This window comes from Pyrus communis, chromosome 2 (genome assembly GCF_963583255.1).
Source record: "Pyrus communis chromosome 2, drPyrComm1.1, whole genome shotgun sequence".
Classification (NCBI taxonomy): domain Eukaryota; kingdom Viridiplantae; phylum Streptophyta; class Magnoliopsida; order Rosales; family Rosaceae; genus Pyrus; species Pyrus communis.
Genome location: NC_084804.1, coordinates 21214879 through 21233412, shown reverse-complemented (window position 1 = coordinate 21233412; position 18534 = coordinate 21214879). Strand labels below are relative to the sequence as shown.

The following is an 18534-nucleotide window of genomic DNA, read 5'->3' as shown; positions in this document are numbered from 1 at the left end:
AATGAGAGAGTGGACAGGCGAATAGGAAGAGTAAGAAAGAAAAGAAATGAGGGAAAGGAGAAGGAGGGAAGCGGATCCACCCTCGACCCGGTTACTTGCACAACCCGACCCGACGGAAGCCATGAAATTCGAATTGCACCGAGCCACCACCTGGAAACTCATCCCCGATCTATTCTCTCCTAGTTCCACGAAAAACCCAAGCCGTTTTAGCTTTCTTTTCCCGATGACCAAATCCGGCGCACTAGCTAGTGTAGCGACGGTGATCCTCCAATTCTGGAAGCCTCGTAGTTGATCACCACCACTAAGGAACTTCGTATGAACCCAGGATCAAGGCCCAAGCCTTGGTTGAGGCGTCAGAGTCCGTTGGATGTTGAATCGAAGCTCACCCTTTTTTGGGTTTTCCGTCGGATTGTGGTGTTTTCAGGCCACTTCTCGGCCGAATTGGACTTCAGCCCATTTATGAAAATTATTCCCCTTGTTGTGTACTACAATTATGTGAAATTTGACATTTTTTAGAGTTAGTCGGAAAATTGGGTATCCATTCATCGGAAACTGCCACTATGACCCATGTATGAAAATTATTCCCTTTGTTGCTTTTTTTTTTTTTTAAGCTAAATTCAATATTCTGATTTCATATTTGACATTCGTTTGATGTGATTTGGTTTTTTGAATCTAATATCGTAACGTCCGCCACTTGAATATTTAAAGGATAAACGATTTAAGTATAACGGTGAACTACGAATGGTTTGATCCCCTTTAAGGGTACATATGCAGTCTAACAAGGAGGTTAGATGCAGCCATAAAGTAACCAATTTAATGTTTGCATAATTGTCAAGTAAGTTGATTTAACATGAATAATAGAGTAAAGATTAACCATGATTGCATTTTTGGCCTATCACTGTGTTTTGCTTCTGAATAAATTTTGGGTCGTTACAGTATCTCAGTTATGCAATGTATCCACACCTTGTATAAGTTGTCTCCGAAGGAGAAAAGTAATGTATGCACTAATTTGGCTAGGTGCAATTCAATAAGTGTTGGTTAGAAAATGGCTATATATGATAGTCTTTCTCTAAGAAATAATAAACAAGGAATGGGCATTGGTGGTTTCCTTCTTCAATTATCTATATGCGTCAATAAATTAAGATTTGGTTGGTCTCCACTGGATGTGGGTTGACAAAACACGAAAATGAGGAGTAAGGCGATGCCAAATATACAGCGGCAGAAGATGGTTGAAGAGGAAAAAAATGGCTACGAATAATGGGGGAAGAAAAGTTGGAGGAAAGATGTTGATCACAAAAAAAACAAAAGAAAAATCACTCAAACAACAAGTTGACCTTCTTTTGATGCAAAATCTCAGTATGTTTTGATAGTAACCAATAAAAATCAATCAAAATAATAAATCAAGTCCATAGAAATCCTTAAAAATCAAAATAATAAATCAAGTCCATAGAAATCCTTAAAAATTCATATGGAGTTTGTAGGAGTTTTCAAATCCTATCAAATCTATTACTTTTAAAATCTTTTAAAATCCTCCTATCCTATATTGACTACAGCCCCCTTCGAGTCAAATTCAATTAATGGCTGATGTGGCAATCTGAAATCTTATGTCAAATTTTGTGTTTCTCCAACCGAGTTGTCAAATATTAGTTTTTTTTTTTTAATTAATGTAGAGCTTTAAATGGTTATATTTATTTAAAAAATTGTTGAAAGAAAATTTTATTGGTTAAAATGTTAGTGGAATAAAGGATCCACTATAAAATTATAACAAAAAAAAAAAAAAAATTGACGTTGATGCCAAATTTGGCTCCTAAACATGAAGGCTTGAAATCCAGTCAGCAAATAACATTTCGGTTGGAAGGATTTTTGATGTCATATATCCACCTAGGATTTGACATGCTCTATTTTATTATCAAAGGGAATCTGATATAGAGAGCTGTTGTAAAATCAGTTGCATAATATCTTTTGGGAGTTGCCACTTAGTATTACGGTTAGGCCTGACAATTCCTGACATGACCCGATAACCCGACATGACACGAAATTAACAGGTGTTCGGGTCAACACGATAATGAATAGGGTCGTTATCAGGTAACTCGATAAGCACCTATTAAGATAACGAGTTGGTTTGGGTATACACATGGATACCACGATACACAATAAGCAAAATATTAATTTTATACCCCTAAAAAAAATACAATAATTATATATATATATATATATATATATATTAAATTAAAAAAAATTGGTGACCATTGGATTGGCTGAGATTTAATCTCAGCCGTCCATTGTGCATTAGGTTGGAGGCTTTCCTTCTCTTCTCTCTCATTCACTCTAATCTCTCCAGTCTAAACTTACTCCCGTTACAAATTGTTCTTCCCTAAGGTGTTCGTAATCCAACTTCAAATTAAGGCAGCCATGGATGACTCTGAAAGTTTCATGAATAAGATTGGAACTTACATGTACACGGAGTTTGAGAAGTATTGGTCAGAGTACAGTTTGATTTTGGCAATTGCAATCATCTTAGACACTTGTTATAAATTGCATTCTGTGGATTGGGCTTACACAAAGCTTCATGGTGTGAATTCAGTCGAATTTACAAAAGTTAATGACAAATTGAGTGTTCTTTTTGGTGTGTACTTGAAAAAACTTTCGCATCTTGATAATTCAAATACTCTAATGAATTCAGTGTCTTATCATCAAACAAAATATGGAGATGTTCTCTTTGAGGTAACCTAAGTTTGTTTTTATTTACTTTATATATTTGTAATAGTAGTACTATAAAAAGTGTTGATATTATATTTGAAATTGACATGAAGCATGATTCTTATTACGTTTTCGTTTTTATTTTTTATGATGTAGGATTTAGATAATAATTACGATGGTTCAAGTTCGATTGAAAAAAATGAATTTCAGAAGTATTTAGAGGATAAAAGAATAGATAAAAAAAGTAGACATAGATGTTCTTTCTTGGTGGCAAATGGAGTGTTTTTATTATTTGATACTTTCTTAGTTAGCATGAGGTGTGCTAACAATTCCCATTTCAACTATTGCATCAGAATTTGCATTTAGTATTGGGGGTAGAGTACTAGATCCATATCATTGTTCATTGTTACTAGAAACAGTTCAAGCTTTGTTGTGCACGCGAGATTGGCTATTTGGAAAATGAGCTAATTTATTTTTATATGGTATAGTACTATTGTTTTATTTCTTTTCATAATTATTTTGGTAAACTTCTCATAATTTGAATGGTTTTTAATGTTTGGTTTTTTTTATACTTAGTTTATGCGGAAGAGAGTTCTAACGTGGAAAACCCAGTGTTCTAAAAATCGGCCTAGGCGGCCGCCTAGGTGCTAGGCGGAGGTGTGCCGATGCGATTAAGTTCGAATCGTTAAGAAAAATCGGGGAGCTGTTAGGCGCCCGCCTAGGCGCTCTGAGGCGGCCTCCTAGGCGCTCTGAGGCGGCCTAGGCGGTCTAAGTAGCTATCCAAGCAGAGTGAAATGGTTTCCTGGGAAGAAATTCCAAACAGAAACCCAAAATCACAAACTCGAATTTAAACTTGAAATTAACATGCAGAGCATGGGTTAAGTTACCTGAGTTTCGAACGGGATTAATTCGAGTTCATGGGACCCCAAGTTCGACTGGTCCCTCACCGGAGCTCCACGCCAGAAGCTCAATTTTCAAAGGTTGTAGCTCGATTCCATTAGAGCAACTCTCACCGAGAACCCCTGCTTGGATTCTCCTACTTTCCATCACAGAATTTAACATGCAAAGGTACCATAGGGATCCCCAGGTTGCGCAAGTCTTGCATTTGGTGGTTTGGGGTCTCGATTTAATTGGAATTTGTGGTGATGGTGCTTGGAGCTCTCTTTGGCTATGGTGGTTTAGAAAGAAGGCAGAGAGTTCGAAGGGAGAGAGAGAGAGAGAGAGAGAAGAGAACCGGTTTTCAAAAACAAAAATGATGGTGATGTGTGAGTGATGATAAGAATTGGTGGTTGAATGTGTAGGTTTAGAGAGAGAGAGGGAGAGAGTGATGTGAGAGAGTGGAAAGTGCACGAGAACCTAGGGTTTGTGTGTCAGAGAGAGAGAGAAAATATGTGAGAGAGATGAGACTGATTGATATGAAATGGGGAAGGATGCATGCTCTGACTGGTTTTGGTGCTCAAAAGTTGAAAGTGTCACCAACCCAGATAAAATCATAAATAAAAGACCCATGCTCTAACCGGTTTTGGCTCCAAAGTTCAAAGTAGGACACCAATAAAATCATAAATAAAAGAGAGAGGATTTCGGGGATGATACCAATGGGCGTGGTTTCATTAAGGGATAACTGGCATGGCTTTCTAGTAGTTTCATTATTAACCACCCAAGCCATTACTTCAGATTTTTACTTTTATTTTTAAAAAATTTGATATAATCATTCAAAATGTCTTAAGTTATATGACATATGTGCTTAATGTGTTTTTAAATTTTAGACTTGTTGGATACTCTTTTTTTACTTTATCATTCTTTTATTATCTTATCCATGAATTTCATATAAGTATAATTTTTTATGTGTAATATACATTTATTTACAACATATACAAGAAATTAACTTAAATCCGCCTAGATCCGTCCTAGGCGCTAGGTGCTAGCTCGTCACCCGACTAGCGCCCAGATTTTTTTAGAACCTTGGGAAAACCTTACTGAAAACCTCATCAACATAACTCTTGAAGGCAATAGATCAAACCAAAGTTCCAAAACAATTTTCTCATGATGATCGATGAAAATTAAGAATTTTGTAAATATGCAAGTTTTGAGTTCCATTGACAAGGTTTAAACTTTTGAGAAAGACTTCACAACCTTAAAAACAAAAACATTTTCATTTTGCATATCCTTGCACATTTAATATTTTGTAATAGACTAGTAGTGTATGAATGTTTTTTTATTATGCTGTTATTTTCGAGTGTAGATATAGTACTTAAACGATAAATGTGTTTTAATGTTTTGAAGTAATATTTATGTGGCAATGTGTGGTATGTGCAAATTTAAGAAAAAAAATATATTTTTCTTAACGGGTCAAGTCACTTTACCCGTTAAGATAACAAGTGTTACACAAAAATGACACGAACACGATCCATTTGCCAGACCTAATTATGGTCTAGTGGTATTCCTCTTCATTTGTAAGTGAGAGGCTTAGGTTTGATTATCTCTAAATGCGAATTTGAACTACATTATTGTTAGTTCATTGTGAGACTAGCCCCACCCCCTCCCCTTAGAAAAAAAAATCTTTTGTGAGTTTATTGGGGGTGAGCTCAGAAGGATTTCTAGAATAAATGAAATAACACGATCTGTTTGCCAGGCCTAATTATGGTCTAGTGATATTCCTCTTCACTTGTAAGTGAGAAGCTTAGGTTTGATTATCTCTAAAGGCAAATTTGAACTACAGTATTGCTAGTTCATTATGAGACTAATCCCACCCCCTCCCCTTAGAAAAAAATCTTTTGTGAGTTTATTGGGGGTGAGCTCAGAAGGATTTCTAGAATAAATGAAATATAATTTGCTAAAAAAAGTAAATTAAAAAAAAAAAGTTGAGATGGGGTGAGAGAGGCTCGAACTCTCGACCTCAGGATAACTCAGAAGCTATGAGACCTACGCGCTAGCCAACTGCGCCACCACCCCGATGTTGTCAATCTTCTACCCATATCCAATTTCAACCCTGTTGTAAGTTAACCTTAACCTTCAAAGTTAATCACGTCACTCCTGACGTGATGTGTTTCGGGGACCGTCGAAACTTCCCGGTACCAAACGACCTCTACCTCCACACGCGTCCACGTCACCCCCACGAACACCTCCAACGTAAAATCACCGACATACCCCCAAATCAAATAAAGGCCCGCAGGGGCAAAGCCGGAACATAAAATATACTCCCCGCTAAGATTACCCATCGCCATCTTTTCCCACCACGACCCTAAAACCCACCCATCTTTCGTCATCATTTCAAACGCCCCCACCGAGGACCGATCGACAATACCCAACGCGGACTCCGACCCACCCCTGACCGACCCATGGAGATCGCCCCGGCCCTGCCGCCGTCCGCTGACCGGGACATCCCAATCGATACCGGCAAGACGTCGTCGTCTCAGGAGAACGAAGCGAGCGCCGCGGCGGCGGCGACGACGACGACCTCGTCTTCGTCGGTGGCGGTCAAGTACGACGATGAGGAAGAGGAGGAGGACGTGTGCCGGATCTGTAGAAACCCGGGCGACGCCGATAACCCGCTCCGGTACCCGTGCGCTTGTAGCGGAAGCATCAAATTTGTCCACCAGGATTGCCTCCTGCAGTGGCTCAATCACAGCAATGCTCGCCAATGCGAGGTTCAATTCTCTCTCTCTCTCTCTCTCTGTGATTGGATTTTGTTGAATTTTGTCCATTTCGGTCTCTGTGGGTGATTGAATTGGTGTCTGCAATCCCTAAAATTTTCAGATAAGAGTTTGGAATTGATTAGATTAGGGTTCTAGGGTTTATTTTACCCCTTTTGTTTATGATATTGGTAAGGGAGTCAAGCGGTGTCGTTTTGAGTAATCAAAACGAAGTTGAGCTTTTTATTCAACTCTGAAATCATTTTCCTGTTAGTTCATCATTGTATTATGGGGGTCTTAACTCAACCATATGATATGAGAACCACAAGATTATTGTATGCTAGTGTGCATGGGAGTGCTTCCGTTTACTAGATAGAAAACGAAAACGAAAGAGCAAGATATATTTGAAATTTGTTTAGGATTGTGTGGTGGGAGGCAATGGTTTAGAGAAGAAAAAATATCATTGTGTTAGTAAGAAGCTAAACTCCAGCATTACGCCCAGGTTCGAAGGGCAGAAGTTGCTACGTGTTAATATCCTAGCGGAGGTTTGTGAACTGTTTTGAGCTTATATCATTTATCTTGGACCTTGAATAATTTTTAATGACGCATCTAATCAAGATACAAGTTGCGTTGGATTTCATTGGGAGCTCCAACATTGTTTCTTATCTTTTTCAAATTGTCATTCTATCTGTGCTTAAGCTTATTGGTGATATAATTTTTATGTTCTCGGGAGCTCATGATTACTTTACATGCATTGCAGGTTTGCAAGCATGCATTTTCGTTCTCTCCGGTTTATGCTGAGAATGCCCCTGCAAGGCTTCCTTTTCAAGAGTTTGTAGTTGGGATGGCAATGAAAACTTGCCATGTTCTGCAATTCTTTCTGCGCCTTGGTTTTGTGCTTTCTGTTTGGCTCCTCATTATACCTTTTATTACATTTTGGATATGGCGGTTGGCTTTTGTGAGGAGTTTTGGTGAAGCTCAGAGATTATTCCTTAGTCATTTATCCACTACAGTAATCCTTACCGATTGTCTGCATGGGTTCCTACTTTCTGCTAGCATTGTGTTTATTTTTCTCGGGGCCACTTCTCTGAGGGATTACTTCAGGCATTTACGTGAGCTAGGAGGACAGGATGCTGACAGAGAAGATGAAGGGGAAAGAAATGGTGCCCGTCCTGCAAGGAGAGCTCCTGGACAAGCTAACAGGAACTTTGTTGGTGATGTGAATGGGGAAGATGCTGCTGGAGCACAAGGGATTGCTGGAGCAGGTCAAATGATTAGAAGGAATGCAGAAAATGTTGCTGCTCGGTGGGAGATGCAGGCAGCTCGTCTTGAGGCTCATGTGGAACAGATGTTTGATGGTCTGGATGATGCTGATGGCGCTGAGGATGTACCGTTTGATGAGCTCGTTGGCATGCAGGGACCTGTATTTCATTTAGTTGAAAATGCATTCACTGTAAGTTTTCGTTTTGCTCTTTTTCTCCTTCTTCTTTAGATTATGTTTTCTGATAATTAGTTAATGCTCTTATATTTCTATTTTTAGGTTGTTCTCTCTTTTTTATTGTCTTTCTCGTTTTGTTTCTGATTGCTCTGGCAACTATAGCTTGTTTATGCATCTGTATTGTGTGTGCTAATTGGTTGAGGTCAATTTTCAGTGGTAGTGGCTCATTTAGGAGTCTATGTTGTTTAAGGATTTTTTATGTAATTTGTATTAATACATTGAATGGTTCCAATTCTTTCTTCAGGTTCTGGCCAGCAATATGATATTCCTTGGCGTAGTAATCTTTGTGCCTTTCTCAATTGGTCGGATAATACTCTATCATTTGTCTTGGCTTTTCTCCACTGCTACTCGTCCAGTATTGTCAACGGTCATGCCACTCACAGAGTCAGCCCTTTCCTTGGCAAATGTGACATTGAAGAATGCATTAACGGCCGTAACAAATTTATCATCTGAAAGCCAACAAAGCGGTATGGTCGGCCAGGTTGAAGAGACCCTGAAAGCAAACATGAGTGGACTAAATGAGGTAGCAAACAATATAAGTTCACCACTTTCAGCAGACTTCCTGAAAGGGGCAACGCTTGGGACATCAAGGCTGTCTGATGTTACAACTCTTGCTATTGGATACATGTTTATATTCTCCCTAGTTTTCTTCTACCTTGGCATTGTTGCTTTGATTCGGTACACTAGGGGTGAGCCATTGACTTTGGGAAGGTTCTATGGTATTGCTTCTATGGCAGAGACAATTCCATCTCTCTTCAGGCAGTTCTTGGCAGCAATGAGGCATTTGATGACTATGATTAAGGTTGCATTTCTTCTAGTCATTGAACTGGGGGTATTTCCATTGATGTGTGGATGGTGGCTAGATGTTTGCACAATAAGGATGTTTGGGAAGTCCATGTCTCACAGGGTTCAGTTCTTCTCAGCATCTCCCTTAGCCAGTTCACTGGTCCATTGGGTTGTTGGAATTGTATACATGCTACAAATAAGCATATTCGTCAGTCTTCTTCGAGGGGTATTGTTCTTTGCCATTTTAGTTGTATGGCTAATTTGCTTTTCCAAACACCAGTTTTACATGTATTTTTTTGTCCTATGTTCTTCCTGCAGGTTCTGCGTAATGGAGTTCTTTATTTCCTTAGAGATCCAGCTGATCCAAACTACAATCCCTTCCGCGATCTTATTGATGATCCGGTGCACAAACATGCTCGCAGGGTCCTGTTATCTGTTGCGGTGTATGGGAGTTTAATTGTGATGCTGGTGTTTTTACCAGTTAAACTAGCTATGCGGATGGCACCTTCCATTTTTCCTCTTGACATCTCGTAAGATGACCCTCTATTCTTCCTTGTCACTTATTATTCTCTAACTGCTGTGATATTTTTGATATTTTATATTGTTCTCTAACTTGTGCCTTACTTTTTTCCCATTGGCAGGGTGTCGGACCCATTTACTGAAATTCCTGCGGACATGCTTCTTTTTCAAATATGTATTCCATTCGCCATTGAGCATTTCAAATTAAGGACAACGATTAAATCCCTCCTCCGTTATTGGTTTACGGCAGTTGGTTGGGCACTTGGTTTAACGGATTTCTTATTGCCCAGACCTGAGGACAATGGTGCTCAGGAAAATGGAAATGCAGAGCCAGGTAGACAGGATAGAGTACAGGTTCAACTAGGGGTACATGATCAGGCTTTGGTGGCACTTCCAGGTGCTGATGATCCTAATGCGGGCATTCTTGCATCAGGGGACTCAATTGTCGTAGAAGAGGATGACACAGATGAACAATCTGATTCTGAGTAAGTTTAGAGAATCCTTACAAATTGATTTCATTCGGATCCTATCTTTTATTATTGCAGGCTGATTTTCAAGAATTGTCCTTATTGTGCCTACCTGAATCTAATTTTCTTGGTTTGCTTTCCTGCTTTGAGATAGAAAACTTGTAAAAAAATTGCAGCTGTTCTTACTAAACAATTTTACGTCTTGACATCCTTTTTTTTCATATTCCTGCTTGCATCTTTGAACTGTGTTGTTTTAATTGATTTTGTTAACCAGTTTTACGTCTTCTAGTTACTAATATCTTTTTCTTTTTGTCTTTCAGAAGGTACAGTTTTGTGCTTCGCATTGTACTCTTGTTGGTTGTGGCTTGGATGACGTTACTTGTCTTCAACTCTGCCTTAATAGTCGTACCAACCTCACTTGGAAGGGCAATTTTCAATGTCATTCCTTTTCTCCCTATAACACATGGAATCAAGTGCAATGGTAATTTCTCTTCTAAACATTACGTTTCATACATCTGAGATACAACTGCTGAATTTTCATACCCTTTCTTTTTTTTAGATTTGTATGCTTTCATCATTGGAAGCTACATAATATGGACTGCTGTGGCCGGAGTAAGATACTCAATTGAGCATATTCGAACAAAGAGGGTTGCAGTTCTGTTAGGCCAGATCTGGAAGTGGTGTGCCATTGTTATCAAGAGTTCCGCACTTTTGTCAATATGGGTAAGAATCATTTGGTTTTTTACTCCTATAAATCCGTGTTTTATATCAGGTTCGTATGTGTTTTCATTCTGACATACATTTATTGTTTCAGATTTTTGTCATTCCGGTATTGATTGGGCTGCTCTTTGAGCTTCTGGTGATCGTGCCAATGCGTGTGCCTGTTGATGAAAGCCCAGTGTTCTTGCTTTACCAGGACTGGGCATTGGGCCTTATTTTTCTCAAGATATGGACTAGACTGGTACGTGGTCTTATAAAATAACCTGTTGCATAATCTGTGCAACTTCTTTACGTTGAGGATTTTCTATCGCAAAGTAGTTTGGTTTTTATTTTTATCGCTGGTGCTTGTTATGCACTTCTGCAGGTTATGTTGGATCACATGATGCCACTGGTGGATGAAACATGGCGAGTAAAGTTCGAAAGGGTGAGGGAAGACGGTTTCTCTAGGCTGCAAGGGCTTTGGGTGCTTCGCGAGATTGTATTCCCAATCATAATGAAGTTGTTGACTGCCCTGTGTGTGCCTTACGTACTTGCCAGAGGGCTATTTCCTGTTCTCGGTTACCCATTAGTGGTGAATTCAGCAGTTTATCGGTTTGCCTGGCTGGGATGCCTTTGCTTTAGCCTGTTGTGCTTTTGCGCCAAGAGATTCCATGTCTGGTTCACCAACCTTCACAACTCAATACGTGACGACCGGTATCTGGTTGGTCGTAGGCTTCATAACTTTGGAGAAGCCGTCGAAGAGAAGCAAAACGAAGCAGGGACATCCTCGGAAGTGCAGGGCTCTAACTTGGAGACCAACGGGCTAATCCGGTACGACCGAGAAGTTGATATAGGACTCCGGCTAAGGCACGTTAACCGAGTTGATGCCTGATTTCTTAGACAAATCAGTAGGAGGCCTTGGTCTTAATCGATGCCGGTTTATGAAGCTTTAGATATAAACGTCCCGATTTAGTACTGGTTTTGAACGTCGCCTCCGTGGGATGTGGATGGTAACAAACGGTATTCAGGTATCCTGTTGTTAGAGTTGTCTTCGAGTTTGTGCATATAATGCTTTCTTAAAATAGTAAATTAGAGTACATGAATGCAAAATTGTCTTATAAACTCATGTTTTTACCTCGCGTTTAGTTATCATCCATTGTTAGGTGTTAACACCCATCAATTATTCGCCTGTCATGCTCTAATTGATTTTTAGTTATGAAATTGCTTTGTTGCCCCTCGCATTACAAACATCGACAATGCGTTTCTAAAATACTGGGATTGAAATTATTTTTCATAAAATATAGAAATTTATCTGAGGTTTAATTGTAATAATTTGGTATTGTACTCTTCGTTTATTGTGTCGCACTTTCTTCACTGGAATACAAGCGTACAGTAATGATAACAGTCGTTATATGGGCACGTCTCGGTTCGGTCCGGTTTCATCCTCACATCTGAACTGAAATCGAGAAATATCAATAGTTCAGCTTGGTGTGGTTCACTTAAATTTATTTCTGAAACTGTATTGTTCGATTCAGGACGGTTACAGTTCGGTTCACGCCAGTTCATGGTTCTGAATAATAAATTGTTTGAATCTTGCAAGCATATATTTAGAGCACAAAAAAAATGTCAAACGGATTTTTATACTAAAAGATAGTAATTGAATCACACAACGAAATACATGCATGACCATTCATAAATGATGAACTACAACAGAAGAATACTTATGCCCACCCCTAAATATACCAAAAACTGAACAAGAAAATGAAGACAACAATCAATAGATCAAAAATGGATCGAGAAAATGAAGATAGCTGAATTTATGACTCCTCGCATAATAAATGATTTATGACACGAGTGCAATATTAACACAACATCTCGTGCCAATAACACAAAGACATGCGTTAGTCTCCCCATGTTCTTATATCACTAACACGTAAGCAACCGTGATGGTGTTCGCGTGTCATAAAAATTGCTCTCCCTTGCACAGTTATTTTAAATTTACATCAAGAATCAATACCTAGCAACCCAACAGCCATACAAGTCTCTTGTTGTTTCAGTCGTGTTATCAGATCCAAATTTTTTCCTTTCGTATCGTCCCCCATCAATTCTACTAATTTTTAAGTTTTTTAAGTCCAGTTTAGATGTGTAAAAACCACAACCCAACTGCTCGGCTGAGCAGACTCCACATCCTGAAGACGCTTGGGGAAAAGGAAGCCAGAATCTTTCCCGACTCGCCGCCGTAATCCCATGATCTTCTCTTGACAATACTTGGAACAATTTTACGTTCAAACCCACATCAAATTCAATCACAGGAAATGTAATTTGCAGAGTTGAAATTGTTACAGCCAGAGCAAGTCAAGTCTTGCATATGAAAAAAAATGTACTCGGATCATTTGGTGCTGCTGTAAATTGCTCTGGCCATGTAACAATTTCACTCTGGAGACAACACTTCTCAGCGCCATTCATTGGCACAAAATAATAAGGAAAGCAACATGTGCATAGAAGTATTTATGCATAAACGTCACAATCTCAAAATAAACTCCGAAAGCTCACGGAAATAGACCAAAACCAGCTTCTAACTGCGCAAGAAACTTCTCAAACTAATCCAAACCACACCCTACAAGTATCTCAATTCATGATTCCGAAGAGAAAAACTCTCAAGAAACAAGGTTTTCATTGAGTGACAATGAGCCAAGTTGATCAGCTGCATTGCCAGCTTGCTGTTGCTGAGCAACGTTCCTCAGAACATCCATAGCCTCAGCTACCTTTGCCTTCAAAGCTTCAGGCGACTCGAGCAAATGAAGAACTTCAGTCTGATCCATCTCCAGAAGCATGCCGGTAACCTTTGCTGCATTGTCAGGTTCCAGCTGTTCCACGAGCGGGTAAAGATTCTCACCCAGCATCTGCAAATTTCGCCCAACAGACGATTTAATAATAGGCATACAGCATAGTTGAAGAGGATGTATGAAAAGCACTAGGAACTAAATTTACAGAAACTATATTTCCATCTCAGGACAATGAATGGAAAAAGAAACACAAAAGCATACCGTTCTTTGCTGCTCTGGTGTGGCATTTGCAAGAGCAGTAGCCAAGGCCCCTATTGGAATTGTTGGCTGCGACAGTGCTGCATCACGGATAGGCATGCCACCACCGCCGCTGATGTCATATGGAACAGAAAACATGCCTCCAGGAACACCAGGCATGGGACCATCAGGTATACCGCGACCTGATGGGTAGCGGTAGATACGCCCCCTTGGTAGCATCTGTCAGTAAAAGGTCATCAGAATGTATGTTAACAAATAAAAATACTAAAGACTACATCAGGACAACATGCATCCAACCTGCTGTTGCATCATGGGAACTGGTTGCTGGTTTTGCTGGACAGAACCTCCACGTCTGCCACCAGGACGCTGCCCTTGCTGCCCCTGCTGAACCATTGGCACAAAGAAATTTGGCATTGGAGCCCCACCAGGCCTCATACCAGGAACAAGCTGCTGCTGATACCCAAATCCAGGCTACAAAAGAAAAATAAATAAAAATACAAAAAGTCAGGTAATTGGGGTAACACTTTAAATCTGTGTCCAATCATGCAAGTACATAATCAAAACCTGAAACATAATCATGCAAGAATCTGAGATTCTTTACCTGGGAGGGAATGATGGCAGGTGGGCCTTGACCATAGAATATTTGTTGTCCAAGACCTGGACCACCAGGAGGGTACATTGGCATACGAGAAGCAACTGGAGGTGCCATTGCAACTGGCCGCATTTGAGAAAACTGAGCCTGTGCAAGCAGCAAATGTCCATAACACAACAATACTAAAACGACAGTGCCACATGTTAAATAGTATAAGTATCTTCGAGATATTTTAGTCTGCACCCCACATTAAGGATCTTGTCGGAACATAACTTATTGCATATGGAAGAACTATTTATCAATTGATGTTAGGCCAAACTTAAAGTATGTTGTGCTGGAAGACAAATATAAGGCATACCTGTAGCCTTGCTCTTCTATCTTCTTTTCGTTGTGCAAGTGCAACATACAGAGGTTTGCTTACAATCATCTTTCCATTCATCTCCAATAGCTATAAAACAATAACAAAAATAAAATTTTATTTCTTTAACAGTAACAAGAATTTATGTGCTGGTCTTTCTGTTTATCTCCCATTCTGCTCATCCCACCCATATTTATTTTCACTAAACACTATTATTGAGGAATAAAAGGTGCGCGTACGCGCTCACAGACACACATTACCCATAAGAGCCCCCATATTCTACAATATTCATAAATCCTAACCCCTAATTTTTTTTGTGGGTTAAAAGATGAGGGCAACCATGAATCTCACTACCCATGGTTGGTCATGGCAGCAAAATTAATATGTTGTCCTTCTACAAAACCAAAATGAGGGAAGTTGGAATAAGACTATAGAAGCACTATGTTAACCCACGCAGGAAATCAACTTACAGCTCTATTTGCCTCTTCAGGAGTCGAGAATGCAACAAAACCTGATCCCCTACTAACTCCACTAGGGTCTCGCATGACCTGATCACATGTCAACAAAAAAAAAAATCATGTTAGGCCATACCAATACAAAACGATGATGGTTATCACACAAGTGCTTTGCACTTTGCAATTCAAAACAGGGTCTACACAATACACACCTTGCATGAGGTAATAGTCCCAAATGGAGAGAATAACTCCAGAAGTTTATCATCAGCTATAGTATCATCCAAATTTTTAACATACAAGTTCGCGCCTTGATACTTGTCTGCAGCCTCTTTCATACTCTGTTCAAATCGTTGTTTCAATTCATTTTCCCTTTCAGATTTCTTCTGGGCCTTCCCAACATACCACTCCTTATCATCAAATTTCTTTCCATTCAGAGCCTCAACAGCTCTAGCAGCATCTTCAGCCTTTTCAAAATTGACGAACCCAAAGCACTTTGATTTTCCATCTCCATCCCTCATCACAACTTCACTAGTGGTTATCCCAAATTCAGAAAAAACTTTTTTCAAATCTTCCTCAGTAGTTGACTCTGATAGATTCTTTACATAAACATTGTTGAATCTTGACTTGTCAGCAGTACTGTCCCTTTCCTGCTTCCGGAGGAAAGGACCAACAAAAACTTGCTTATCATTCAAAAGCATACCATTCAACTTCTCTATAGCCTTTTGGGCAGCTTCTTCATTGTCAAATTGTACAAAGCCATAGCCCTTTGACTGGCCAACGGAGTCTGTAGCCACCTTGCAAGAAAGGATGTTTCCAAATGCAGAAAATGTATCATGCAAGGCTTTGTGATCAATAGCTTTGTCCAAATTCTGGAAAAAATTAATGCAAGTATAGGTGTCAGGAAGGATATAAGACAAGTAAAACTAAAGACAACCATGACATGAAAGTATAATGGTGCTGCATAAAAAGTTAAAAAAGGAATACCTTAATAAATATGTTGCCAGACCCACTTTTGCGAATACTAGGATCACGATGAGAGTACATAATCCTAATGGGCCTTCCATTCACAGGAGTAAAGTTCAACACATCCAAAGCCCTAGCAGCTGCTATCAATTCCAACTAAAGATGTAAGTAAGATCAAAAGAAAAAAGAGTACTGACGAATCTAACACAACAAAGGAAGGGAAAAAAATACTAGGCATCTCTAATCTCTATTTCAAGAACAAAACATAAGATTACATGTATGTATGAAGCTACTTATGAGGCACATGTTACTGTAAAAGGTTTCTGTCAAACCTTTTCAACTCAATCCTTATGTTAATAAAAATCATAAGACAAAACAAAAATAACTCATGGTCCTAAGAAAAATGACACATAGCTGAATGAATAAGAGCAAGCATCCCAACTGATCCATGTTTTCAAGCTGTAATTTCAACTTTTTTCTTCTTGAAAAAGATACTGTACAAAAATCTTTCCAGCAAGTGCTGCTTAAATTTAATTGTTCATTGGCACAATTGTTTACAGGAAACCAAAGTATTCCCCCTTTTTTGGTTTCTAATCACGACGGCCTCCACATGATAAAGAAAAATTCAAAGTAAAATTTTAAGAGAGGCCTTAGAATATCCATCTAAACTGATCTTTGCGTGCAACAAAACTATAAAACCATGAAATAAAGCCAAAGAATTAAAACCTTTATTATCTCAGCCATAAAAGATAGGTAAGGGGACAAATTATCACCTAATAACAAAAGGTAACAATGAATCTTCCAAAGAGTAGCATGAGCATGGAAAATAAGGACACACTCTTAAAATATAAGCCCTTTTTGGGTCCGAGAATAAGCCTAAATATAGACCTAAACTACCTATTCCTAGTTAATACAGTGAGCTCATTGGGTAAATGAAAGGTCCTTTGCTAGAACGAACCATTATACAACAGTAGCTTAATGCAACTAGGTGCACGTCATAATCTTTCTTGTCCAAACCAAAATTGGAGCCTTTACTGAAGACCCAACTGAAAGTTGTAAAGCATAACCAGAAAACTTGTACAAGAGTCATCATCACAGCCAGAATCTCAACATTACAAACCTCGCCAACAGGCACCAATTCATAATCACTTAAACGCATCGGCAGGAAGGAAAACTTAATGACAAAAATAAGCACATTGCCAAATTTGAAACGTCGGTTCATAGGCAATCACAATTATACCAAACAATAAACACATGCTTGTATTCACTTTCCCCACCTAACAACAATCCCTGTTTGCAAACACTAAAGCTCTTAACAAGCAACACGTGGGCACATATCCATCACTTAGTTTCGTTTTAATTTGACACTTAATCGAATAAGCACAGTTAAACACAATCGGATCCACTCACCACACCTAAAAATTGTAACTTTCAGATAATAAACACGATATTGAGCTGAGTTTACTTAGCCTCCGCAGCTGCCAATCCGGCATGCACCAACAAATCTTAATTATGCATCCCTAATCAGCTATTAATAAGAAAAACCCATGATTTAAATCACATAATTGAGCTTAAAAATCCGTAATAAAGTGAATCAAAACCACTAACCATCTTGTGGGTTGGCGAAATTCACATAGCCATAGCCAAGCGACCTCCGGGTGGATAAGTCCCTGCAAACCCTAACCGAAACCACCTGACCCAGCTGGTTGAACAGGTCGTAGAGCTGCGAATCGGTGACGTTGGGGTCAAGATCGCCAACGTAAAGCGACGTCGTCACGAACTGGTTGGCTCCTCCGCCACCGTTCGCCGCAGCCGCCGCTGCTGCCGCGTTCGCATTCTGAGCCGGGACCTGCTGAACTTGCGCCATCTTCAACAGACAAAAAAACTAATTTTTTTTCCTTTTTTCAAATATTTCAATTTTTTTTCTTTCGTTTTTTAGATAATCCTCCCTCTCCTCTTTCTACTGAACGCTCTCCAACTGCTCGATAAAATTCCGCTGAGAAAAAAATAAAATAAAAGACTCGATTTTTTTTTTTTTTTTTTTGGGTTTATTGGGTAGGGAGGAGAGGGAAGGGAGTGGAGGGATAAATAGTCGGAGATCCGCCGGTGGGCGGCGGCGCGTGAGTGGGAGAGGAGAGAGATGTAGAGCGAGAAAGAGGAGGAGAGAAAATAGGAGAGATGGTTTTCATTCCTGCTGCGGGCAGCTGGAACTGCACTAAAGGACTAGGACTCGCGGCTGTGAGCCTGTGAGAGTTGATGTAGTGGGTGAGCTTGCGTGAGCCCTTGGATGATACGAGGGATGCGATCTGGACTGTTGTTTTGGAGGAAGTGAGCCCGCGAAGACGAGTTCGCTTGTGGGAGATCAACGGCTGGGATGCGCGAAAAGTGAGTTGTGAGGTACAACTACCGGTAACGATAGATTTTTTAGATAAGGTAGTTTTTGTCTCTGTGGGGTTGGCGTGGGGGCCGTCGGGTGGCGTGTGAGCGCGTCAGACGTAGGTTTATTGTGGAGTCAAAACACAACGCATTGATTAATGTTTAGACTTCATCGGACGGACGAAATTAGTAGTATAATTTAGTAGTATTTCTTTTTATTTGTAAAAAAGAGATTTAAAGTTTGATTCTGATTAAAATCGAATTTGAACCATATTATTGTTATTTATTATGTGACTAAGCTCACCTCCTCTCCCTAATAATATCGTTAAGGGTGATGTTATCCACACATCTGGTTTTATCTCTCACACATTTATCAATTTCAAGTCATCGGATCAAATTAACTTAAGAATATTAATGGACAAAAATTACAAGAGTGGGTGGGAGA

At 39.5% G+C, this 18534-nt stretch overlaps 2 protein-coding genes and 1 non-coding gene across 3 annotated transcripts; 1 reads left to right on the top strand and 2 right to left on the bottom strand.

Annotated features, from left to right (window-relative positions):
• Positions 1-5567: 5567 nt before the first annotated feature.
• TRNAM-CAU (transfer RNA methionine (anticodon CAU)) lies at positions 5568-5652 on the bottom strand. The gene is given in 2 exon segments: positions 5568-5603; positions 5615-5652. It is a non-coding gene; the product is annotated as a tRNA-Met (tRNA).
• A 256-nt stretch (positions 5653-5908) lies between these two features.
• LOC137725526 (probable E3 ubiquitin ligase SUD1) lies at positions 5909-11427 on the top strand. The gene is made up of 9 exons (XM_068464245.1): positions 5909-6347; positions 7093-7785; positions 8075-8842; positions 8935-9146; positions 9258-9620; positions 9923-10083; positions 10162-10325; positions 10417-10563; positions 10687-11427. Exons 1-9 carry the CDS (start codon positions 6039-6041, stop codon positions 11191-11193), a joined length of 3324 nt encoding a protein of 1107 aa, XP_068320346.1. The 5' UTR covers positions 5909-6038; the 3' UTR covers positions 11194-11427.
• A 1353-nt stretch (positions 11428-12780) lies between these two features.
• Positions 12781-17931, bottom strand: LOC137725527 (polyadenylate-binding protein 8-like). Its single transcript, XM_068464246.1, has 9 exons — positions 17322-17931; positions 15735-15853; positions 14963-15619; positions 14766-14843; positions 14296-14385; positions 13947-14084; positions 13643-13816; positions 13349-13564; positions 12781-13204 (listed from the first exon to the last, which is right to left on the bottom strand). Exons 1-9 carry the CDS (start codon positions 17578-17580, stop codon positions 12959-12961), a joined length of 1977 nt encoding a protein of 658 aa, XP_068320347.1. The 5' UTR covers positions 17581-17931; the 3' UTR covers positions 12781-12958.
• Between the last annotated feature and the right edge of the window lie 603 nt (positions 17932-18534).

Coding starts and splice junctions, on each gene's coding strand:
- LOC137725526 (XM_068464245.1), top strand. CDS start 6,039: ATGGAGATCGCCCCGGCCCTGCCGCCGTCCGCTGACCGGGACATCCCA. Junction 9,621..9,922: donor GATGAACAATCTGATTCTGA/GTAAGTTTAGAG, acceptor TTTGTCTTTCAG/AAGGTACAGTTTTGTGCTTC. Junction 10,564..10,686: donor TCAAGATATGGACTAGACTG/GTACGTGGTCTT, acceptor GCACTTCTGCAG/GTTATGTTGGATCACATGAT.
- LOC137725527 (XM_068464246.1), bottom strand. CDS start 17,580: ATGGCGCAAGTTCAGCAGGTCCCGGCTCAGAATGCGAACGCGGCAGCA. Junction 14,844..14,962: donor GGACTATTACCTCATGCAAG/GTGTGTATTGTG, acceptor ACATGTGATCAG/GTCATGCGAGACCCTAGTGG. Junction 13,205..13,348: donor CACCAGAGCAGCAAAGAACG/GTATGCTTTTGT, acceptor CGAAATTTGCAG/ATGCTGGGTGAGAATCTTTA.